General features: G+C 39.3%; 1 protein-coding gene across 7 annotated transcripts in view; it reads right to left on the reverse strand.

Annotated features, from left to right (window-relative positions):
* SLC4A7 (solute carrier family 4 member 7) overlaps positions 1-26,373 on the reverse strand; it is an 87,852-nt gene that overhangs the window by 5,038 nt on the left and 56,441 nt on the right. For 5 of the 7 annotated variants that reach the window (XM_084797118.1, XM_084797123.1, XM_084797117.1 and 2 more), the window contains 13 exons: positions 25,887-26,061; positions 22,603-22,736; positions 21,215-21,460; positions 19,147-19,252; positions 17,608-17,769; positions 16,893-17,006; positions 15,118-15,279; positions 14,704-14,955; positions 12,039-12,107; positions 8,519-8,692; positions 5,862-5,993; positions 3,005-3,102; positions 939-1,046 (listed from right to left, as the gene is read on the reverse strand). In XM_084797118.1, the coding sequence (XP_084653244.1) occupies positions 939-1,046; positions 3,005-3,102; positions 5,862-5,993; positions 8,519-8,692; positions 12,039-12,107; positions 14,704-14,955; positions 15,118-15,279; positions 16,893-17,006; positions 17,608-17,769; positions 19,147-19,252; positions 21,215-21,460; positions 22,603-22,736; positions 25,887-26,061 (1,932 nt within the window). The remainder of the gene's footprint in view (positions 1-938; positions 1,047-3,004; positions 3,103-5,861; positions 5,994-8,518; positions 8,693-12,038; positions 12,108-14,703; positions 14,956-15,117; positions 15,280-16,892; positions 17,007-17,607; positions 17,770-19,146; positions 19,253-21,214; positions 21,461-22,602; positions 22,737-25,886; positions 26,062-26,373) is intronic. The other 2 variants (XM_084797119.1, XM_084797121.1) reach the window with 1 other exon arrangement.

Here is a 26,373-nt window from a genome sequence, read left to right on the forward strand (position 1 = left end):
AAAATAGAGTTCCTGAGATCTCAGGACTTGGAAATGAGGGAAGAAAAACCAACAAAAAGGTGTTGTGTAACAAGAAATATAAGGAAGGGCTTAAAGAAGTTTCACTACATGGTCCACTATTAAACTGAATTATATTTATTCATACATGTGTAAACACATACACACATATACACACAAATAGATATAGATATTTCTATTTATATAGTGATAAAATGGATTCTCTTATGTGTGTACATTCATGTGTGTGCATGCATGTGTGTGTATGAATTAAATTTCTTCGAAATTATCATCTTGAGAAGAAATTTGTACCTTACTCAAAAAGATGTGCCAAATAAAACAAACAGACATCAGAAAAACAACTGTTTTTCTTTATTCTTGAGCCAAAAGAAAGCACAATCATTTCATCTATCTATCTATCTATCTATCTATCTATCTATCTATGCTAGGGTTTTGCTATATAACCCTGGCTGGCTTGGAATTCACTACATAGACCACACAAGCCTCAAATTAAGGTCCCTTCCTCCTGTCTTTGTGAACCATTGTGGCTAGTAGAGTTAATTTAATTTTTAGTAATTAACATTGTTTCTTTATATTTTTTCTTTTATTTGGATACAATTATATTCAATTGAACCTTTAATTATGAATATATATTCAATTTATGAACATAGTTATATTCTCAAAAATATATATGCACTGCTGTATAGAATTTTTTTATTATATAATGGCAAAAATCCTGTTTTGAAATACGCAATTGTAAATTTAAAAATTATAAAACATAATCATCATAACTTGCATCAGAACAAAATTAAGGTAGAAGAACAGATGGAAAGGAAGAAAGTTGGTATTGTCCAGAAAGGAGGATATATTTAGATACATTAGGTTAATTATTATGAGTGAAAACTAGCAACAGTTACAAAGGCATAAACAGGTATAACTACCTCGTGTTAGGTCTGGTTACTTTGGCATTCTCAGTATTCATGGAAAGAGCCTTCCACTGGGCAGTTTTGGCCATTTCATCTGATATGTTAACAACTGAAGGGTCAATACTGAAGAACAAATACACTTTGTGGTTAGTATCCAGTACTTGCAAAAGCATTAATATTGTCATTTTTATTAGCATCCTATCATTTCTTGTTTTCATCAATTTAAAAATTGAGAAAACATTTGACATGCACTTAAACTGAGCTCTACCAAAGTATTATAAACTTGGAATTCTGCTGTCTAGTCTTCACAGAGAACTCCATGTTCCTTAACAACCAAAACTAAGCAAAGCTGATTATGTTAGCAAAATTCCCTTACACTTCTTCATGGCAGAATTCAATTTGGACTAATGTAGATCTTCAAGCAGTATTCCAGCCAAAATACCTGCTAATCACCTAGGCTGTATCATTGAGATAACACACAAAACCAATTACTATGTCTAGAAGCCTAAAAATAGAGAATTAGTCAAAACTCTTATAATTGACACTCTCATCAAGTAAAAGTCCACAGTATTAAAAAAAAAAAAAAAAGGCCCCTTTTCTTTTACAAAATTTTTTTTCTGTTTGTTTTCATGCTGGAAAAAAAAAAAAACACAACTGAAAATGAAGCTCTGAAAGTAGCAAACTGGCTCAACCACACCAAAAAAAAAAAAGAACAACAACAACAAAAAACCAAGAAGCTAGATATTCTCAGATATTCTCATAGCTTTAGTGTCAAAGTGTAATTTCATCAGATGTATCAAAATCAAAGAATAGTAAAATTGTACATTTACTATAAAAATCAAATGTAACCTTTTGACATTTCTATGAAATACTGCAAAATGACTTCAGACCCCTAAATCCAATAATTATATCCATAAATAACATGTGTTCAATATCATTGGCCATAAGTAATATGAACATTCCATAGGTAAAATTGCAATGCATCAATTACCCCCTTTTTACAAGAAGAAAAGCAATTCATGCAAACAAGCTACAAACACAAGTGTCATACTGGACCCCATGAGTGAAGTGGGCGCTGCGTTCAGCACAGCCACCAGCAGGCAGAAGCTGAAGCATCAGACAACAGTGGGCAGCTCAGTAAGACCCTGGAGTAACCTAAGAGGAGGAAACCCCAACTGAGACAACACCTCCATCAGATCAGGCTGCATGCAAGTCTGTAAAGCATTTTTCAAATTAGTGATGGATGGAGAAAGACACAGCCTGTTGTATGTGGTGCCCTCCCTGGGCTGGTGGTCTTGGGCAGTCAAAGAAAGCATGTAAGTTATGAGGAGAAGAAGCCAATAAGCCCAGATCTTCCACGGCTTCTGCATCAGCTCGCTGCCCTGGCTGCCTTCAACAATGATAAGTAAAAGTAAGCAAAATAAACTCTTCCCTCCCCAGATTGCTCTTGATCATGGTGTTTGATCACAGCAATAGTAAGCCTAAGTGAAAGATGTGGGGAAGCAGCTCAGTGGAGATGCCTTGCAGCATGCACACAGCCCTAGGTTCAATACCAGACGAAACAAAAACAAGAAATTAGAATACATTAAAACAGCAGTGTAATAGCAGTTATGTATGTTATAAGTGACTAATACCAATTGTTTACAAAAATTCCAACTCTGTTCATACTTTACATCATAATGTTTAACTTAGGATTGCTGGGCATGGTGGCATAGAGTTTTAATCCCAGCACTCTGGAAGTAGAGCTAGATCATTGTGAATTGAAGGTCCAACTGGTCTACACAGTGAGTTACAGGCCAACCAGGGCTACACAGTAAAAATCCTGCCTAAACAATCAAACAAACACCATTAAGACTGCAGAGTACTAAGACAGCGTAAAGGCCAAAGCCTTAAAACAGTTACTAGATTTTCATCACATAAATCCAATGCTCAAGTTGGAAGAAAATGGTGAGCCTTGTAACCTGACACTGTTTACCCTGTAGTAACATTTACTCACCATTAGTTCAAAGAAATATTACATGCTTTATCTGCATACTTGGCACATGTAAACAACACAGCATATGACTAAGGCTGTACGTTACCTGTATTTTAGGGATTTAACTGGAATTTGTAGAAGACTCCCTCTTTCGAATGGAAGGTGCACAGTGTCCCCATCATCCTGAAGCATGCGCTCAGCTTCCTTCAGAACACAGACATGAAGAGATTACTTCCTCCAAGACAGTGTGTTTCGAAAAATACCTTAGCGACTTGGAAAGTCAAACTGACAGCATTATTTAAACAATGTATTGTCCTAACTGGCAACTTCTTTTGGCAATGTTTATACTCACATTACAATTATAGCATGAAATTAAAAGAACTACTTGTAAGAATTTATTTCCCAAGGTATAATTTCTATTTCTGAAAGTGAATGATTTTAATGCTATCTAAAAAACAATATGACCTAAGTCTGAATGTGTGCTACCACACACATACAGTAAAGGAGACAGAATGGAAATCTCCTGTCTCGTCACCGTGCAGAGAGAAAGCTCATCATGTAAGGCACAGTTCTCAGCCTCAGCAATACTGACAAAGCACACTCCTTTATCTGTAGAGATTAGACTTTTTTCAAGTCCAAACGTAACTTGTGCTAGTACCATTCCCTCCAGTGGCGGTAAAAAGGCATCTGACACTGAAAATGTCCCTTGGAGGGAACATCATCCTAGGTTGTGAAGCACCAGAACAAAAAACATGGACTAAAATTATGACCTATTAATAATAGAGAAAGACACGAAGAACTATAGGGAAGCATGAGTACTCAACTTCATCTCTCTATTATCAGAAATCTCACCATGTCCAAACGACAAAGCATCCAGATTTAAAACTGCTACACCTAATTTCCCAGCATTCTTTGCAACTCAATGGGGAGATCTTGTACAAGCAGCTTACTGGATGACAGGCTTAGAACGACCCCACAAACAAGGTAATATCCATTTTGCCTCTGTTCTCCTACTGCTTCTGTTCTAGCATGACATCTGGGGCTTGTCAGCTACTCTGACGCAGAAGGTGGATCGAAAACTGCAGACTACAGGCTTGACACAGGAGCAGGGACAGAATCCCTGGGCTTTTAAAATGCATTTTCATGTTTGTTCTTTAAATTTATATGCTTCTAAATCAACTAACAGAAAAAGAAAGCAATCTGACCTGTTTACTTTATATATTTTGCAAATATATAATATCCTACATGAAGAAAAATCACCAATAGCTTACATATTTATGCATGCAGTATTAAAGAAATCAAAACTATTTTAAAATAGAACCTCATTCAATTAATTATAATGACTAACCTAGTCATAGTTTTGTTTGAGAGGTATACCCTTTTCCTATCTATATTTAAATAAGACCATGACATTTAATAAGGAGTAAGCAGATATAGTGGTGCACATATGTATCCCAAGTGCTCAGAGTGGGGAGGGCTGAAGGCGAACAGCCACAAGGTCTAGTCCAGCCCACATTAAAAACAAAACAAAACTCTGGATCTCTCTCACCTGGTTTTCAGGCAAAATTCTGAATAGGGATTATGTCAACTTGGTGCAAACTTCTGTTATCAGGGAGGGAGGGCATTTTCTTAACTAGTGATTGAGGGAGAAGACCCAGCCCACTGTGGGTGGGAGCAAACTGGTTAAGTAACACTCCTCTGTGGCCTCTGCATTAGCCCTGGCCTCCAGGTTCCTGCCCTCATGAATGAAATAAACCCTTTCCTTCCCAAGTTGCTTTTCTTCATGGTATTTAACCACAGCAATAGTAACCCTAACTAAGGCAGGAATTTTGAGCAAACTACTACAAACAAGCTATGTTCAGTTTCTACTTTCTACTTTAATAGTACAACTGTAGTTAAAAAACAAAGCATCAAATCTAGAAAACATTTATTTTTAAAATCATGCACAGATCAACTAATGGTGGTACATAATACTGAGTGTGAGAACTAAAAGCCAGGCTGAAGTGAAGCCACAGGAAAAGGTGTGTACAAGCCTGGCAACCTGATTTGACCCTATAATCCACATAAAGGTCAACAAAACTGACTTCTGAAAGTTGTACTCCGATCTCCAGGTGTGTGATGTGGCATATAGGCTTCCACATAAACATTCTGAGCATTACACACACACAAAACAATAACCTAAAACCAGAAAACCTAAAACTGCAGTCGGGCATGGTGGTGTGCCTTGGTCCCAGCTGCTTTGGAGGCTGGGGGGGGAGGATCCTTGAGCCCAAGATTCAATAGCAGCATGGGCAAGAAAAATTGATGGACTTATGCATTATTGTGTCTCTGTGTGTAGCTATCGACAACAGGGTGTCCTGCTCCATCACACTTTATCTATTGTTTGGATAGAGATGTGGTCTCTCACTGAGTCTGGAGCCAGGCTTCCTGCATAGGCCCCAGAGGGAGGCAACTGCAACTACAACAGCTACACCCAGCTTTTTGAAATGGGTGCTGAGGACTGTGAACTCTGGTCCTCATGCTGGTCCAGCAAATGTTCTTACCTCATAAATCATCTTCCAGCCCCTAGCAGACACTCAAACACAGTAAAACTTCATCAGTGTGCGTGTCAGATCACTGAAATATTGTTACTGTGCTACATAGTAACAGGTCCAGTGTAGTTAAGGTTAAATTAGACTGTAAATTATTATGTCATGTTTAGTACTGCTTCAGGTGCTATAATTCTTATAGTTCTAATAGTTCACAGACTACGCAGTTCTTAAAAATATTTGCATATGCGCACTACCCAGGGCAAGATGGAGAAATAAGGGTAAGAAGCGGTGTTTGGGAAACATAACCTTCCTCTCTGCCTCACTTCCGTAAGACGGAATAATGAGCAGTGTTTGTGCTTCATAAGGTTCTTCGACAATGGTAACCGTACCTGCTAAGTGGTACAAATCATTAAACAAAGGACACCTTTTTACCTCTTTCTCTTTTTTCTTTTTGTCATCTTCTTTCTTTTTCTTACTTTCTGGCATGAGATCATCGAGCCAACTGAGTTCCCTCTTTGTGAAACACAGATCCATGAGCTTGCGCACGAAGACCAGAGCAAGAACCTGAGGGAGATGTGAGAGATGGCGTGTGATTCATACACAGAGAAAGGAGAGCAAATGTTTGCTCAAGCTTACATATAATAGGAAATGCCGCACTCATTTTATTTAAAAATTAGTTCACACAGAGAAACCCTGTCTTGGAAGACCCCTCCCCCCAAAATTAGTTCCACACTTATTGAAAAGGGACAGATTTATTTGTATCTTCCAATCGCGTATACTACAGAGGAATAAAATTTAAAAAGCCATTCTGCCCCTCTCAATAAAGATTTTACATCATGTAAGTACCTATCATAAAAAACAGCTTTGCAACTCTCTGATAATGCCCTAGTATTCCTGATCTCGGGTCTGAGCTTTAGTTTTTCAGTGAAAAAAGAGTGTATGTGATGCCGCTGTGAATGTGCATGCTTGCAGAGGCTGCTGCTTGCTGTGTTCCATCTTTTGTTTTCTCCTCATTCAAAAAGTAACTTTTGCCATCAACTTTTTAGAGTACTGTATAGTTTAAATAGACACCTTCCATGTACTATCTGTTACAAAAACTTTCTCCTGGTTCACAATACAACTCTTTAAAAAAAAAAAACCTCTACTCTATTTAAATGCTTCCTAGCATATAAAAATACTTCACATGGCTAAATATATTTACCCTTCCTTCCCCAGTAAGTTTCCCCATCTTCTTTAAAAGTTCTCTCTAAACAATGGGATGGAGATACAATTATATAACACCTGTACACTACAACTTCACTCAACCTCTTCACTTTTGAATTCATTTAGGATTTCTTTTTAGTAAGATGTTACATAGTAGGCAGTTAATTCTCAACACCATATGTTAAACTTTCTGATAAATAAAATGACCACCTTTAATGAAATAATCTGCCCATGGTACTCCAGCTGCAATTCAGACAGGGTCTCTCTGTGTAGCCTTGGCTGTCCTGGACTTACTTTATAGGCCAGGCTGGCCTCGAACTCACAGCGATCTGCCTGCCTCTGCCTCCCGAGTGCTAGGATTAAAGGCGTGCGCCACTACCGCCTGGCTGCTGATAATTCTTTTAGATGCTGAAGTATCACTATCTGCTTCACTATGTTATATATCATTGAGTTTATATGCTAGTGTTTTAAGTTGATTGTATTTCATCATAAGAATACACCTTAGATCTTTCAGTACTGAGATCTTACTAGTGTTTCCTGAGAAAACCTTCCAGCTCTTCCTTGGCTCTATATTCATAATCACCATCTCATCTTTAATGTTCATCAGCCAGAGCCTGGGTGATTTCTTTAATTTTGCCACTAAGAAATTATAAAAATGTATTTCTCCCCTGTATTACTCAAGGACCTACAGAATATTCTACTGATCCACAAAGCCTAAAATATTTACTATCTAGCCCTTTACAGAAAAATGCTTATTGACCCTTGTGTTCTAGATGCCCAATGAACTTACGTCCATGTGGGTCTCCTGTGCATCTGTGACTACATCTCTTTTCCTCTTCTTGAGCTTATATATGTAGCTTATTCTCTTATTTCCTTTTATACCTGACTTGGGAGAAACTGGTCCATTACTAATTTTTGCTGCATTTATTTTGCCTTCTTGAATAATAAAGCCCATGTGCAGTCCACATCTTACTCTGAGCATACAATTCTAGCTCTGCTTAATGTTTTAGAAACATCGTTACAATGTTCTTTCATTAAGTCCACTGGATCCTTTAACCTGACAATTTAGAGTTTAGTTTCCAAATCTGTAATGTTACTTTAATAGGTTCACATTGACATGTAATTTAACTGTGATCAGGAAGGATTTCTCAGCAAGTCTTAACAATTGAGTCTTTTAATGTCCACTGTGGCTAAATCAATAATTACCTTTTCTATAGTATGATAAAAAGACAAATACTACCTATTTGCATAATTCTTATGTAAAAATAACATTGAATGATGATTTAATGAGTTATATTGATTGTGACTTATCAAAATCCTCCATGGCCTTCATAAGTTTTAAACTTCTAGATCTGTCAAATGCTAGAAAAACACATTGTAGAAGCCTACTTCAAAGCCATGGTGTTTTACTTTGCTTGATGCAACTGTCTATCAAATTTGTTCTATGAATGTCCTATGTTCTGGAATCCATAGAACTATAAAATAAGAGCCCTATAACCCAAGGACTAAAATATAAAAAGTAAATGACTTTAGATATGAGAATACTCAGCTGGGGGTGAGAGGCATAGAGGGGGAGTGGCTCACACTTTTAATCCCAACACTCAGGAGGCTGAGGCAGGCAGATTGCTGTGAGTTCGAGGCCAGTCTGGTCCACAAATTGAATTCAAGTCAGGCAAAGCTACACAGAGAAACCCTGTCTTGGAAAACAAATCAAACAAACAAAAATACTCAAAATGCAAAGTACTCGTTTATAGATAGAAATAGCTCATCAACAAACATATTTAAAAGAGGCATTTCTTTCCTCAAGGTCAGTCATAAAATTTCATGATACCACGAAAATAATAATTCCATTACGAATCAATAACAAAATAAATCTAAAAATTCACCATCATGGGAAAAACTACTGCAGCAGCAGAGGCTTTGATCACCCACAGCAGGACGAGGCAGGTCAGCTGGACAACGGTGAACACATGCACCTTCCACAACGGGACGTAGCGCAGGTAGATCAGGTCTGGCTGGTGCTTGGCAGGCATTCCAAACAATTTGATACGGTCAAAAAACTACACAGGTAATGAAGGAAAAGAAAAAAATTCATCAGCAACAAGCATCTTTGCTATTTAAGAAATTATAATTTTTAGGGGTTTTGTGTATATTATGTGAAACAGTTAGTTCGTGGCTATGTTCTGCTAGTATAGAAAAATGTTTCAGGAAAGACTCTCTAAAGAGAAAGGAGGAAAAAAAAATCAAGGCAGACAGGGCAGGTGGTATATACCTGCAATCCTAATACTCAAGAGAATGTGGCAGGAGACAACTATAAATTCAAGCTAGCCTAGGAGGCTAGCCCTGTCTCAAAACAGCAACAAAACAGATAAAAATTTTTTTGCTTTGGTAGATTAAAACATTTTGATGTTTACCTTTATGGTCAAACTCCAAATACACTGAATCTCTTCAACCTGTTTCTAATATGCATGATATCCAATATCCAAGCTGAATACAACTAAGGCTATTAACAGAAATCACCAATTCTCTCATTTAATGCTTCTGATATTTAATTTCCTCATTTATGAACTGGAAATGACCTACTTGCCTCACAAAACTGTTATAAAAAACAAGTGAGTGAGACAGTACCATTTCTTGACCACAGGAGTTGTGGTGGCTTGATTAAACATTGCTTCCAGAGAGGCATAGTTAGTGGCACCATGAGGAGGTGTGGCCTTGTTGGAGTAGTTATGGCTTTGTTGGAAGAAGTGTGCCACTAGGAGGTCTTTGAGGGCTCAGATGCTCAAGCTAGGCTTCCTGCCATGACAATAACGGACTAAACCTGTGACAGTCTGACCATGTTTTTCTTTAGAGGAATGTAGGCTTTGGGACTTGGGTTAGAAAAGTAGCTGAAGAGAAGGCTCAGAGGTTAAGAACACTGACTGTTCTTCCACAGGTCCTCAGTTCAATTCCCAACAACCAGATGTGGCTCACAACCATCTATAATGTGATCTCACACCCTCTTCTGAATGGCAGGTGTGCACACAGGCAGAGCACAGTATACATACATACATACATACATACATACATACATACATACATACATACATACATAAATCTTAACAAGTGCTGCTTAATGGGCAATCCTAGCAGAAGCATGGAAGCCAGTGGTGCTAAGGGTAATTGGAACTGGGGGTGCCTGGGTCAGGAGGCTTCAGATAAGAACATTCGTATGTGGCCTAGAGACTGCTCTTGTGATATTTTGGTAATGAATGTGGCTGCTTTCTGCCCTTGACCAAAAAAATCTGCCAGAGAATGAACTGACGAGTTATGGATCAACAACTTTGGCAGGGGACATTTCCAGACAGCCTAGTAGTGACTGTGTTGCTCATGCATATTTATAATGAAAAGAAGCAAGCTGACCAAGTAGAAATACAAAATGTAGAATTTGGAGAGAAAAGGTGCACGAGGAATTGGTATGGAGATAAGTCTTGTCTGAGGTGATAAAAAGATTAAAGAAAAGCCTGCAGTTAAATGGAATAAAGGGAACAGCGACTTCAGGGTGTGATCCCACACAGCTAAGGCTCCAACTTATGAAAAGAAACTGAAGAAAGCTTAGAACAGGGCATGGGGCACACAGCCTCCAAAGAAACAAGTAGATTTCAGAGTTCAAGGCCAGTGTAGTAAATCATCAAAACCAGAAAGCTGGTGAAGACGTGACTGAATGAAAGGGCCATGTTCCAGCCCCAGTAAACAGAAGACCATGGCAGTTTCAGCCACACGGTTCTGGCTTAGAAAAAGAGAATCCCCCTCCAAGACTAAGGAAAGTCGGAGAGGCCTGGCATGTGTCAGGGTGTCCCTGCATAGAGGCCTAGCAGGCACTGTGTGAAGCTGAAGGTGAAGTCTGGCTTGCCTTTTAGAAAACCCAAGATGTTAGAGATGCCAGAGCCATGGGTACCTGCTGAGGAGAGCCCCTAACAGGGAGTGGGCTTCAGTCAACAACATTGGAAGGCATTGGAGATCTGAAGAGCTTTGGCATCAGACATGGAGATGCAGAGTCTGGAGTTTGCCCAGTTGTTTTACAGTCTTCCTTTGATCGAGTGTTTCCTCACTGTGCTCCCTTTTGGAATGATAATGTATGCCCTGTGCCACTGTATGTTGAAAGTATATGATCTGCTTTCTTTTTTCTTTTTTTTTTTTCTTCCCATTATGATTCTACAGATTGCAGTTAAGAGATTCTATGAGTCTCAGAAGAGATTTTGAACTATGGACTTTTAAACTTTCGATTTGGCCACAAGCCTGTGAAGGCCAGGATGTGGAATGTGGCAGTTTGAATAAAGATGGTCCCTATAGGCTCAGAGAGTGGCACAATTAGGAGGTGTGGCCTTGTTGGAAGAGGTGTGCCACTAGCGGGTAGGCTCTGCCTTCTGACATTCATGGCAGAACGCAGAACCCTCAGCTACCTTTTCAGCATCATGCCTGCCTGCTTGCCGCCACGCTTCTTACTGTTAAGATAATGGACTAATAAGCCCCTGAAACTGTAAGCCACCCCCAAATAAATGTTTTCCTTTGTATGAGTTGCCATGGTCATGATGGCTCTTCACAAAAATAGTAACCCTAACTAAGACAGGAGATATGATTAAAAAAAAAAATGAAACAAAACAAAAGGCCAGGCACAGTGGCTCATGCCTGTAATCTCAGCACTCAGGGAGACAGAGGCAGGTAGATCTCTGTGAATTTGAGGTCAGCCTGGGCTACAAACCAAGTTCAGGACAGCCAAGGCTACGCAGTCTTGAAAAACAAAAACAAACAAAAACAACAACAACAACAAATAATGCTGGCTTTCAGATATGTTGACAGCTACCTTTATACCAGTGAGTGAACAGACAGCATAGTTTTTGTGAGACGAGGTGGCCACTGTGCTAATATAAACATTTTCTATTCAGGTCTGTACAAACCTCAGTAATTTATAGAAGACTATTTCCACATAACAAGGTAAGCACTGGCTCTGGCTGCCTGACCGTGTAACTGCCTCAGCATCCTGGTTTTTAAACAGAAATTCCTCCTTTCCTCCATCAGTCATCATTTTAAGAATTACAGAAAACAATTTATGTGCTAAGCCTCACAGCGACATACACTTTTATAAGAAACTAATTACCGTTCTTGGTGCTGAAAGTGTTGTTGTTTACATCAGAAAAAAGTCTTTCCATTCTGACTCTTTGATCTTTCCCTCACTATTCTAGTCTTCGCTAAGTGGGTGAGTAACCTTTCATTGGGTTTAAGTAGGTGAATTAATCATCTCATTTTGGGGGGTAAAAACATTCAATGAGCAGAACTCAGGAAATGTGGATTTGATACAATCAGACAGAAAATGGTCACAAGTACAAGTTCTACAATTTTTAATAGTTCCATTACTTAAATACTTGCCTGAATTCCTTTCAATGATGAAACTCCCATATAAAGGAAGACGCCATAGAGAACTGGCATTGGGATGAACTGTAAATAAAAGTGCTGCAATTAGAGCTCATCAAAGCAAACAGGGAGTGTGATCGGGTATGAGGAGCAATGGCACTTTAGTCAATAGCTTCCTTTAAAACCTAGGTAACTTTTTAAACAAAACAGCCTTACTGTGCCTCAGCTTGTTGTACATAGAACACTCAACAAAGTGGCTGACACAGCAGCAGTCACTAGAGTATTAGCTTCCTGCTGCCCAGCTCCAATACAATGGGACAGCATTTGCTAAGAAAGTCCTTAATGCTCTGGAGGATGGGGACGCCAAACCCCCAACCTGGCAGGCTTCTGTAGGAAATCCTGGTTGTGTATGTGAAATTAAAAGATATTTTAAATAGCTATTATCACTTTTAAAATAACAGCAATAATATTAATAACCATGATAAGGTGGCATAAAGAGCAGTGTGTAGGAGGCACACTTGTCTATGTATGTGTGGATATGAACTGTCTGGTCTTCTCTTCCATCATGTTCTACCTTTCTTTAAATATCTGAATATTTAAAGACAGCATCCCTTACCAAATTTATATCTCACCAATTAGGCAAAACTAGCTTGGCAACAGTCTCAGAGGAGCTCTGTGTCTTCACCCAGGGCAGTAGGATGGCAGCTCTTTACTCAGGACTTACGGCTGCACAGCAAGCACTGGGCCAGCTGAGCCAGGCCCAGGAACACACTTTATGAAAAACTATGATGTCTAAAACAAGGGGAAGCTAAAGGATCACACTGCTTTCCATTCTGTAACTCTCTTAGTGCTTGCTGATTAGCAGGAGACAAGCAGAGTCTTCAGTCTGTGCCTGTGCTTAGTGCACAGCAATATGCTGCAACAGCCTCTTTTGAATGACAAATATGGAACTGTGTGGGTATGTGGCCCTTGGAATGGAAGACTCTGGAGGAACCCGGACAGGGTGGCAGGGACTCCAAAGTCTTTGAAGTAGACTTTGAAAATCTCTGTTCCAGCATAAAAAAAAGGTCAATAAGTGCAATACATATAACAATACTTAAGGTTACTTAAGGATGATAACCATAAGTTACTTTCTTTCCCTCTCTCCCTCCCTCCTTTCCTTTCGTGTGTGTGTGTGTGTGTGTGTGTGTGTGTGTGTGTGTGTGTGTGTGTGTGTGTATGCACACATACAAGTACACATATCTTGTTGTGTATGTAGAAGTCAAAGGAAAGCTTGCAGTAATCAGTTCTCCTTCCACCATGTGGGTTCTGGGGTGAAACTAAGCTTGTCAAACTTGGCATTGGCAAGTGCCCTTACTAATTGATCCATCTCTCCAGCCCTTTTACTTCAAGGTAGGGACTCATATTGGGTCTAACCTACCCTGGAACTTACTATGTAGTCCAGGATAGCCTCTAACTTAAAATTCTGTCTTAGCTCCACCCCCACCTCACCCCTGTCCAAGTGCTAGGACTGTGAGCCACCGTACCCAAACACTAGTAGAGTAAGTTAAACAACAGCGTTGAGGGCCAACCACTGGCTCTGTAAGTCAAAGCTCTTGCTACGCAAGCTAGACAATTTGGGTGTGGCCTCTGGAAAACATTGCAGAAAGACAGAAACTGACTCTCAAAAGTTGTTCTCTGACCTTGACACTTTCACTATTGCACATGTGCACCTGTATGTGTACACACACAAATTTTTTTTTTCTTAATTACAAAGTTGGGAAGAACTGTCTCTGCAGAGTTACTTTTAAAAAGTAAAATATCAATATGGAAACTAAGTCTCATTTTTAAAGTTCTCTTCATGTTTAAGTTAATTTTTTTTTATGCAGTGTAATTCTTAGTTTAGAAACTGTAAGCCTTAAGGGGAAACTTTCAAAGATCTTCAATGGCCCTCACCACCAAAAGACTACATAAAATACTTCTTTTGTCTCAAGTCCTTCTAAAACATACTCAGCACTATACACCTGCTATCTAGGTTTATCTATCAGTCTCACTGGCAGACAGTGGGCAGAGGTCCTGCAGGAAAACAATGTTGCACCCTCCTGTACCCAAGGGCAGGGAAAGCAGTCCTTAGACACTTGGTACTTAAGCTAGCTAGTAAACAGTCCTTGAAATGTTCCCAAGGAATACCAACAATGAAGACTGCCCCTTTAAAGAAAATACACACATGTGTCTTCTAGTTTAGAAGTGGTGTAAGTCATTTTCTTTACAATAAAAATAACTAAAACAGCAAAGACAAATATGGAGTTGGGTTTTTACATGATAAATAAAAACTTTCAGTTAGATACTTTGATGTATATTTTTATTTCATGTTCTACATCAATAAAAGACACAATAAGTTCACTAACCAAAGCAATGTTCTCCCCTTTATTCCGACTACTTCCTGTACTATGTTCTAACCACATGTTGATCAGCTCTAACTGCATGCTGTAATTGATGGATCTGTGGGCTATAACTCATAATCCACATGCTTCCTATATGAAAAGCATTGCCAAATGGGATTTCTGAACTCGTGTGGATTTTAAATTACAAAGAAAAATCTAATTTTATACATTCACACATTTCAATGTTTCATTTCTATACAACTAAGTATAAATGTTAAGATAAGATGATTTTAGGATGCTGCCACCAAGGATTTTACCTTTAGTACTGAAGTCATGAACACAGAGAGGCCCATCAGGATAAAGATCATCAGCCCTGTAACCCGCTGTTCACGAATCCCCAGAAACTTGGGCTGTTCTCCTGGAGCAGAACATTCAGACTCTACTTTTAAGCTGTTGACGTGACTTATCGACAGCACAGTTGCAGCCACAAACCAAGGCAGGCCCATGACAGAGCAGACCCCCAACATGACACCAACCATGAGCAAGTCAAGGTGATAGCCAGCTCCTTTCTGAAGAGGAAAATGAACACTGGTGAGTCTAGATTGTTCCTCCATATTAAAAATCTGAATGAATTATAAAGAAGGAAGAAACTAATTTTCATCTTGGATTTTTAAACATTCCTGTTATTAAGGAAAATACCCCAAGCCTTTAAAGAAGTCTTTCAGAATTACCTTGAGTTTGTGTTCTTTTCTGTTGATGATTACAGCTGTGATCTGTTGATCCATAAAGATGAGAATGGTACAAAGGAGAGCTGGAACAGCTGCAATTAGTAAGGTCCACCAAGGGTTATCTCCCAAGGGGCTGATGATCCAGCCCCTACTTGGATCAGTAGGCTATATTAAAGTTTAAAAATAAGGAAAAAAGTTTCATTCCTCTATTGCATCAATTTCCATAGCACATAGTGGATTTATTCCATAAAATAGCAAGAGACAGAAAGAGGCTGAACTAGGATGTGTGGTAAATTATTTGCAAAGATAGTCAGAGAAATCCATCCTGTGCCTACAAGCATGCCCTTGTCATGGGACTTGCCCACTCTCCACCTAGAGTGGCATCTATTCCCTCTTCTTCAATGCAAGAACATCTTGTAATTTCCTAATCTGTGGTGGCTTGATGAGGAATGGCCCCCACAAACCACTCATGTGTTTGAATGCTTGGCTCATAGGGAGGGGCACTATCAGGGGTGTGGCCTTGTTGGAGGAAGTGCATCACTGTGAGGGTGGGCTTTCAGGTTTCCTCTCCTCAAGCTACCCAACGAGGCACCTATTCTCTGCAGCTTGTGAATCAAGATGTAGAACCTGAGCTGCCCCACATCTGCCTGCACAATGCCCACGCCCCCACAATGACAATAATGGCCTAAACCTCGGAAACTATAAGGCAGCCCCAACTAAATGTTTTCCTTTACAAAAGTTGCCTTGGTCATGGTGTCTTCTCATAGCAATTAAACCCTAACTAAGACATACACAAAGTAAGCCCAAAGTGACATAGACAGTCTTTAAGTCTGGACTTCACCCCAGAAGCATCTTAACTGCTCGAAGTCCTTGGAAGACAATGCTGTTGAATACACTTCCTTTAGGGGAAGATACAACACAGATGCAAGGAAGAGAACAAATACCAGTCCAACTGTTTCAATCCCTGAGCAGAGTTTCCAGGTCAGTAAATAAAGTTACCCTGCCCTACCCACAAAGCCACTAAATGACTAGGCATTGAAAAGTGAAAGACCTACTGACCAGACCACATCCCATCTGGGCAAGCCTAAGTGCTAAAGGATTATAAACAATCTTTACTGTTTAGGGACTAGTAGTTTTGGGGTTGAACTTTGGTTTTGTTTGTTTGACTTTGTTTACTCTGAAGAGACAAGGTGTTCCTAAGTAGCCTAGATTGGCCTGGAATTCCCTATGTCACTATGTAGTCCAGGCTAGCTTCAGACTTACAAGCCTCCCTCAGTTTGGGATTCCAGGCATGCACTACAGTGCCCATCTTGGAGAATGTGTTTTGATGAGGTTTGGCAAATAAACTAGAATGACACTTTAAAATGGACTTACATATACTATCTATGGTGAAATCAATCTTTCTTGTATCAAATTCTAAAGTACCTTATGTCAGATTCCTGAAAATAGTCATCATGGCAAGGTTGGTACTGAGTCAGAATTGTCAAAACACCTACTGACACAAAGTTGGCAGCTTCTCAGATTCAAACACATTTCAATGATGTAACAAGAAACTGATTTTTAAAGCAAACACTGTAGATGTAAATTGGCAAATTTTATACTCTGAAGGGCAGGAGTTACTAAAATTTAAATTTATATTTGTCAGTGCAATAGGTAAATTGATGACTACAGTTCTCACAAGCTCTTCTCTAATAAGCACAAGGTCCTGGGGTCAAGCCCTTTCCACACTAAGTAGTTGGTATTTCCAAAACCAACTAGCCACTTGTTTTAATACTTACCTCAAACTTTTCAGGAACATTAAGTTTAGGAGATGGAATTCCTACAAGGTAGTCAATTGCAACCATTATTACTATTGTGAGAAATACAGCAAAGTCACTGATTGTTGATCGCACCTATAGTAGAGGGATTACATTAATATAAACATAGAATTACTTCCTGTCCTTTGTAAATGATTCATGGCTTTCTCATAAAATATGTCATCAATGCATGGATAAGACTTTTAATAATTAATAATGTTATTTATGCCTATGTCCACTTTATCCTCAAAACATAAGAAACAAGTCACTTCACAACTACCTTCCATTTTTATACAGTACTGTTATCTTTTTGTGTGTTCAGCTATGATATATAAATAATAAATATTATATATGATATTTGAAATATATGAATATATGTCATACATAATAATGTGTACATATATACATATCAGTTTAGTTTTGGTTTTTGAGACAGAGTTTGTATAGTTCTGGCTGTCCTGGAACTAACTAGCGCTGCAAAACAGAATGGCCTCAAACTCATAGATCCATTTATGTCTGCCTCTTGAGTACTGGGATTAAAGACACAAACCACCATGCCTGGCTAATATTATTTTTTACCAAAAGAAATTTCTTTTAAACTATTTAGCATAAAGCATTAACCTTAAATAATAAAATATTGCTTTGAAATAAACCAAAGATAAAAAGCATAAATATTACCAAAATCCAACCCAGTTACCTTGGTAGGAAAATAACGCTTGGTCTTGAACTGCTTGAGGAATGAAGACAGAAAGAACGTCGTGAAAAACAAGACGACACACCAGAACAGCACATCGGGAACGTAAGGCCCGTGAGGACCGCAAGCTGATCCCACAAACATACCGTGGAAGGCCTTACACTCCTGGAGGGCAGGAGAGTGGAAAAGATGGAGGTTTTCAAGTATCCAATAGAGTACTCATGAACATAGTTGAATCTAAGACATCAATTTTATGCTTCACCCAAAAGCTTCGGCTAAGCGAACTATACAACATCATCAATTAGAGATGTTATGATATTCCTATAAAATCACTCAAATAGAGCAGTTCATTAATTTTCTCCTTTCTTTCTATTGTGCGCTCCCTTTAGAGAGGCTTGTGATGAGTGCTAACTGTGAAATGTTTCCTCTGCATCCGTGCAGGCCACAACCACGCTGTCTGAATAGACGGTTTAAATAAAAGCAGGGTTTCACCCCTGCAGTCTACAGATTCTGAATGATACAGAGAGCTGCCTTAAAAGACCCTGGAGCTGAGCATGGTGGCATACCCTACAATCCTCCTTTCCCCCAAGGCGAGGCAGAAGGACAAGGAATTCAAGGAGAGTCTCTATTTATAAGTTGATGCCAGCCTGGGGTAAATGAGTCTTCACCCCTCTCCCCTCCCCTACAAAAAGCAGGAAAACATGAAGGCAGCCAATCTGGCTCAGACTTGACACCTGAGATTAAAACATGACCTTTCATGAGCAGCAAAGAGTCATTAAAATTTTAGTGAAAACACCACATTCTGGTCCGGTGCTATAGCTTAGCGCAAAAGCACTTGCCTAGCACATGTGAGGCCCGGGTTGAAGGCAGCAATTCTCAACCTGTGGGTTGAGACTACCACAGGGTCACATATCATATACAGTATGATGCATAACAGTAGCAAAATTACAGTTATGAAGCAGCAATAAAATAACTTTATGGTTAGGGTCACTGTATTTAAGGGCTGTAGCATCAGGAAGGTTGAGAACCACTGGTGAGGCCTTACCTGTGACTTAAGAAAACAAACACAGCAGAGGCTGTAGAGATGGCTCAGGGATTAAGACCACATACACTACTCTTGCAAAGGACCTGAGTTCAGTTCCCAGCACCCATATTGGATGCTCACAACTGCCAGAAAACCCCAGCTCCGAGGGATTTGACACCTTCTTCTGGCCTTTGTGAGCACCTACACTAATGCACACAGCCACACAGATGCACATAAATTGAAAACAGCAAAAAAATTACAGAACAACGTATTTTGAAAATAGTCTAGATATTCATTATCAAGAAGAAAAGTGAAATATAATCAGAAAAGGTTGAGGACAGCTGGACATGGAGGCTCACATCCTGAGTACTAGCCCAGGAGAAGCGAAGACAGAATGACTGTTGCAAATTCTAAGCCAGGACAGGCTCCCATGTGAAACCAGCTCTACAACAAAATAGGAAAAGACAAAAGCCAGGCTCCCGTGGACCTAAGTATTTCTCAATCCCTAATATACTTACGGAAACAGTGAGGTTTCCCCAGGAAACACTGTGTGCTGTCACATTCTTTCTCTCCCACAGTTCTATCGTTTCATTGCTAGGGTTAGAGGGCTCAGCACATACACATCTGAGAAAGCAGAACGGGAGAGAAATTTTAAGAATCCTACATTGTTTAATTTTTTTTTTCTAAGTGGATTGCACAAAGTTTTAACTTGCAACATCTCAGCATTTTTTTTTCATGTAGCAAGCATGGAGAATAGGAAGTGAAATAGAGAAAGCAGAAGCAGCCCCCCAAGTCTAAGGCCATGGTGGTGTGTCACAGGGTATCCTAGACATCTGTTCGTCTTATCTCCTTAGCCTCCAGAGCACAAACTGCTTTCTCCCTCTCCCTGTCCCACAACACATGAACATTCCCAACAGAACCTACAGCACCACTGGCCTACTCATGCTCACTTTCAGAGAGATGGTTTATTGGTGGCCTCTGCTTGCTGACACCTAAGTTAATTCTCTACAGCCCACATGGTTCTTAAAGGGCTTTTAAGAAGGATGTACTTTCAGTGTTCTGATGATTACATTTCTCCTCATAAGCCAACAGAATGGGGTGCAACATTTGCTTCATATATAATTGCTAGCCTGTACCTATGTCTGTGAGGGTGTCAGGTCCCCTAAACTAGACTTATAGACAGCTGGAAGCTGCCACGTGGGTACTGGAAAGTGAACCTGGGTCCTCTGGAAAAACAGCCAGTGCTCTCCCCAACCCCCCAACATCTGCAATTTTTTATAACCACTACACATGGCTTTTCAAATCTTCTTTTATTCTAAAGTTTAAATTTCCCCCTTCACCAAAGAAGCTTCTTTTTTTTGCAGCAGAGACCAATTACAAAGAGCCATGTGGGTTAAAAATGCTAAGAACAAGTGATTGTGAGGTGCGCATCCTCAATTGGTATACCTACAATACAACCTGAGCGCAGACGACTCAGGGAATATTGCAAAAGAGGGAGTAGAAAGACTATAAAAAACAGACAACCAAGACATCCTACCTTCTATATAAGACAACAAAGTTGTACCTATGAAATATCATGGGGATGAGAGCATCTCACAGACTTCACTGTTGGGCTGGCGCTATGTAGTCAAATGCTAAACACTGACCCACAAGATCTGGTTGCTATCTAGATGAGCACATCCTCATGTACACCAAGTGATGTTGGGTAAGCCTTGCTCCCCAATAGGTTAATTGGTTAGTAAAATAGCTAGAACCCTAAAAATGGGCAGAAGAGATGTAGATAAGAGTTTATGTTCCCAGGCTTGGGATGAGATGGGGGCCATGAAGTGGGAGAGAAAAGCAGGAGTGGAATCCAGAGAGAAGGAAGTCACCATGGAGCAGTATGGACCATGAGCACACGGCTATGAGTAGTGGCCTGATGGAGCAGAAGCAATCCAAGAAGGAACAATTAAGACAAGCAATTTGGGATGTGTAGCTGCAAAACAGCATAACAGCATAACAGCCTAGCAAGTTGATATCTCTGTCCAGTTAGGGTGCTTTAAAGCTTTTATAAACCTAAAAGGTCTCTGTCTCGATTATTTGGGTACTAACTGGGTTCGAGAAGCCCTCTAGTATCTACTATCCCTTCCACAGCACCCCACCTCTAGGCAAAGAGCCATAGACAATTAATGGCTGCCCAGAGAGGGAGATTCAGTTTTCTCCAGGGAGAAATCTCCTGGATAGGTTATTCAAGCGGTCAGCCCTAAACACCTTTAGCTTGTAGTATTTCCTCCTTCCTCAGCTTCCTGAGTACTGGGATTATTTTAGAAGTGTGAACAACAATTTTTTTTTTTAAAGTTTCTTTGAGACAAGGTTTCTCTGTATAGCCCTGGCTGTCCTAGATTTACTTTGCAGACCAGGCTAGCCTGGAACTCAGAGACCCACCTGCCTCTGCCTCCCCCAAGAACTTGAATTAATGTCATGCACCACCACAACAGAAAAAAAAAAAAAAAAAAAAAAAGGCAAAGAAAAAAGAAAAAACATCTGTTTCTCTTATGTCTGAAAAAAAAATCTATTTTAATACAAGGATGAAAGAGAAGCACTTACGTGTAACTGGTCAACTCATCCAAGTTGTTGTGCATATTAAACGCATATATTTCTCCTAAATGGAAGAGTTTCTCCAAAGCTTCATAGATGAATATGATGCAAATGAGAGCTGCAAAAGCTTCTTCTGTGAACCGAGTAATGTAGCACACAAGGCTGCTTGCATCTGTTGCAACCAATACAATGCACAAGAAAGAAGTCCACAGACCAATACTGGTTCTTAATGATAGATAGGAGAGGTGATAATCTCTGTTTAGGAATATAAATGGGGACATGATCATCATGTACATATAGAACAGTATTTGCACCTTAGGCTTTTCATAACAAGCAGTAAGAATACAAACAGGGGATTCCTTTAAAAGTAACAATTACCAAACTGCCAAATAATGATTAGATGAAGTTCTGTGTTTTCCTGCTTCAACTGGAGACTTGGTTACTATATTAAAGTCTTAGTGTGAAAGTATGGTAGGCAATAAAGAGATAAAACCATGAGACCTCACATTAGCAATCAGCTATATGGAACAAATGACAGGCTAAAACGATACATAGCTGACTTTCTCTGAAGAGGAAGAATCCGGGTATGTGAGGATGATAAAGACACTACCACACTATCTTGCCGCTGCCACTCCTTCAGCCACCACTATCCCTACAGAAAAATAGTTTCTTCTTTTTAATTTCAAATAGGAGAGTATTATGAAAGGCTACACTTCAAGTGCATTTCAGGTCTGCTAGTCAGTGGAGCATGCCATGTCATAATTAAAATCAGCTTAGCCACTGAGCACAGATCTCAGAGCAAGAGAACTGCAACAATCAAATATTCAAATGCCTATGTTGTTTCAGGTTAAAATACTGGACATCTGTTATATAGGGAATGATATTGTTAATGTTGAATTCCAAGTCTATTAGCTACAGACAGTATGCCCATGCAGCCAATAGTCTAGCCATAGATATTAAGCCTGAACTCTGACAGCTTTGAGCCCTTATCTCTTTACACAAGGCTGATTGCCCGGCAAAGTTAGTCTTGGTTTTCAAGATCTACTTCACTCGAAACTTCCTGTAGAAGACCTGCATTTCCCTTAACAAACAGTTCAGATAAACATCTTACTGGTTTAATTTTGCTAGCACTAAGGATTGCTATTGCTCCACAAACAACTTGCTTATCATTACCCAAATCCATTAAATTAACATTGGTGAGCAATCTTATTGTTCCCGATCTCTATATTACTGAGGAAGAGTGGTAGTAGACGCCTTGGTAGGGCAACCACAAAAAAGCACCCAAAGTTATTGAAAATACACATACTGTTAACACAGCTAAATATAACTCATAAACAGTACAATGTAACATATAATTGACAGGCATACAAATACAGGGGATGAGAATTGCCACTTACCTACAGAATTTAAATAAAATTTTTTCAAACACTAGGACTGGACCTGTGCTCCCCAGTATTGTTAGAGGTTGCCCAGCAAACAATGAATAGGCAATCCCAGTTAATGATGCTCCAAAAAGAGACTCTATTGCACTCTGTTTAAGGGAAAAACGAACAGAAGCAACCCATCAAAAAATTATCTCTAACCTCCTATAGCACATGTAAAGACATTTTGAAAACACAGATACTAGCCAAGTAGTTACAAAACCAAAGGGAAGACAGTACTATGCTTTAAAACTAAACCTTATATATGGAAAATTACAAATATATCAAGAAAATTGTTTTGTGTTTGCATATTTATTTGAATTTTTGGCAATCATCTTTATTGAACACTCGGTACAGTAAGACACAAGGCGCAAAGGGAAACACAGGGCTTCGGCTTCAACTGTGCTGTTTCATTTGTAAGCCTATGCAAGCAGAAAGGCGCGTGTTATTTTTACTACTCTTATGACTGAAAGAAATACTTTCCATTCTGAAAATATAAAGCACATTAAATAATATGGTGATTAAAAAGAATCTTCAAATGGTGAACTGTGACCATCCCTCACTGTTTTCTAAAAAAGAAACTTTCCATTTTTTTTAAAAAACTAAAATGACAGCCTTAATTGATTTACTTTAAAATTATATAGATAACATAAACAAAGTAGATGGGGAAAGCTCTATAAAAATATTAACAGGAACAGCAAATGAGCAAGTACTTTATCATTAAAGCTCAACAAAATGAGATAAAATGGGAAAATGAAAGCCTCAAGAGTTTAGTAAGGAACAGTAGTATTTTATTTCACTATCAGTACTATAGCCTAGCTAAGGAGGTCAGATGGTGAAGCAATGACACTGTACAATGCCATTAGACAAAGGGTAGGGTCAGAGAGAAAGGAAAAGCATTTACCATTCTTAAACATCAAGGCCAACAGGGTGTGCTATCCAGAAAGGAGAAAGCGCAGAATTGGTAAAGGCAAGGCAAGTAGTGAGAAACAAGGTCCTGAAACAAGAGACAGCACAGCAGCAGGCAAGGATAGGACTGCCCTGGAGGCCTGCAGGGCCAGGTCCTGGAGTGCAGCTGTGGGGCATCTTGTTTCCAGTCCAAGCTCTCAGTTTTTAAATGGAAGTGATGGCTAGCGTTTGTGAAGCACCTTCAAAGCCCTGACTGTTACCTAAGGCATATCAAAAAAGGTAGCAATTTTCACCATCTACCCTAACGGCATCATCCAAAACAGAGTCATAAAGTAACAAAATAAAATATAATGGAGCTAATGGCAACATGAAAAATGAGCATCCATAGTATAGTATGTTAATTGTAAAGAATAAATTTGTTTTCTTTCTGAAAAACAGGGCTTCACTACAAAAAGCAGGGATGCTATCACCAACTCTATAATTCTACTAAAATATATACATTTTATGACTGATTTAGGACGAGCTTGAGTTAAAGGTGAAAATGTGTAAGTGAAATGCGGGGGGGGGGGGGGGGGAAGCAAAAACTGAAAAGAGAGACATGACAGAACTCAACTGGAGCAGGTAAGCACAAACAAAAGGCCTCTCCCCACACTGTGGGTTAAAAATATGGACACTGCCACCAGAAACTGTGCCTATGCCACCCCTCAGCCATATAAGGCTCCCAAACCACTGTTCCAATGTGAAACCGCTGTACCTCCATCCCCTTAATCCTAAGGCTACGGCTGTCTAATTTGCTAGACCAATTTACTCCTTCCATCCTATAAATGAACTAAGTTTCCACCTTTCCTTCTCCCCACATAATCAAACCTGAGCTTTAACACTCACTGGCTTATAAATGGTCTCCAATAATTACATTTTTCTTCTGCTATGATATGACCTCTAAAAATGACCCCTAAAATATGGATTTCTATAAAGCCACTGGAAGCAAACACCTTACATTCATACTGTTTCCTCTGTAAAATACCTTTTTCTCCATTTCTGTCCCTTCAATTCCCATAGCTCTCTTTTCTCACACAGGGTACCATCTGCTATCTTTCCAGTTAGGCAGTCCCTCCTACATTTGTCTCTCTTCCTACTCCAGTCCCAAACACACTATCTCAGGAACATGGTGTCACAGGCCAGAAGGAGAAGACAGGCAGTGACTGTCCATGAGCCAAGCAGCAATACATCCAAAACACATTTCCACAGGGTATGGCCATAGGTTTTTGTTGTGGTGGTGGTTGTTTTTCTTGTTTTTTTGAGACAAGGTTTCTCAATGTAGCCTTGGCTGTTCTGGACTCACTCTGAAGATCAGGCTGGCCTCGAACTCACAGAGATCTACCTGCCTCTGCACCCCAAGTGCACAACCCCACCCAGCTTACAAGCACCATTTTGACAGTATAGAAAACTAAAAACATGTATATGTGAAACAATGATTAAAGAAAAAGGTACAAAGTAATCTAAGTAATAAATTTAGAATTACACATTTTGAATTTTTAGGTTTTCACCTCATGTTCAGTAAAAGATATGCCTTTATAATTGAATCACTTAGATGTGGAAATTGTTTTTACTTTTTAATATATAAAACTATAGATTTTTTCAAGAGTAAATATTCTCAAAGAAAACTTAAGAAATCAAGAATTATAAATTGTCTTTTAAGTTCCATTAAAATACATTTACAAGCCCCATAAAATGCCATTTAAGAATTTATAAAGAACTAGTCAGTTCCTAGCACAGTATCCATCAAGAAGTACAGCAAACAGGACTCTACATTCACATGAAAAAAGGGAGGCAGCACTCAATTACAAGTAAAAGCTTTGGTGACTTTGGTAAACATAACTTCAAAATCCCACCCTCTCTATAGTATGTTCTGCTGTTCCAAATGGTCCCAGCTCAGTCACCAGCTGGGGCCATAGCCCTAACCCTATGGTAATCAACAGGACACAGGACAGGGAGCCCCATGGGTAAATTTCCCAGCACAACCCACCCAGAGCAGATAATCTCCCCCACAAACCACCCATCCCCCAGAAGACAATGGAAATCTTACTCAATGTATAACCATTTCATCAAGCAAGATAGGATAAATTGTTTTTTGTTTATTATTTATTTTTACCTCAACTGTGCATCTTCTCCTGTTCAAATGGCTCCCCCATGTTTTCGACAGCAATTACCTTTGGGGGAAGTCTGCTTTGGGAGAGGTTAATGCTGTGGGGAGACTCTTCAAATACAAGCACGAATAGTGAGACAAATGCATACAGACACTTGCCTCTGAGGAGCTGGGAGCCTGGCCACTAGCAATCTTTTGTACTCACTATTCTGCCTTCTGTAGCTTCTCCAAGCAGCCCTCCAAAAGTGATTACAGGAGACATACAGGCACAGTATAGGAAAAGAATCGAGGCCAGGCACTGCAGACTTAATGCATCCTTGAAGTCACTCAAGAAAAAAGGTGCTTTCCTTTTGATGTCAAGTATCAAACCACCAAAAAGCCTAAATAGGTGAGATGAAACTCGTCAAGCTGTAGACTAGAGGATTCTACCTAGTTCAAACTAAATCTATGGGCTACATAAAACTGTAGGCGCTTACTGTTTTGCCAATAAAAATTTAAATCATGGTATAACTTATAGAAGATACACTCACTGACTAATGAAATGACATCAGAGGAAAGATAGATCTCATTAAATAAAGGAAACATACTATTATATTATGGATTATATGCTGAATAGGCTGCAGGCAAATGACTTTATAGAGGTAATTGTAACTTTGAATATAAATATACAAGTAAACATACAATAAATAAAA

Source organism: Acomys minous (assembly GCF_964271855.1).
Source record: "Acomys minous genome assembly, chromosome: 9".
In the NCBI taxonomy this organism is placed as follows: domain Eukaryota; kingdom Metazoa; phylum Chordata; class Mammalia; order Rodentia; family Muridae; genus Acomys; species Acomys minous.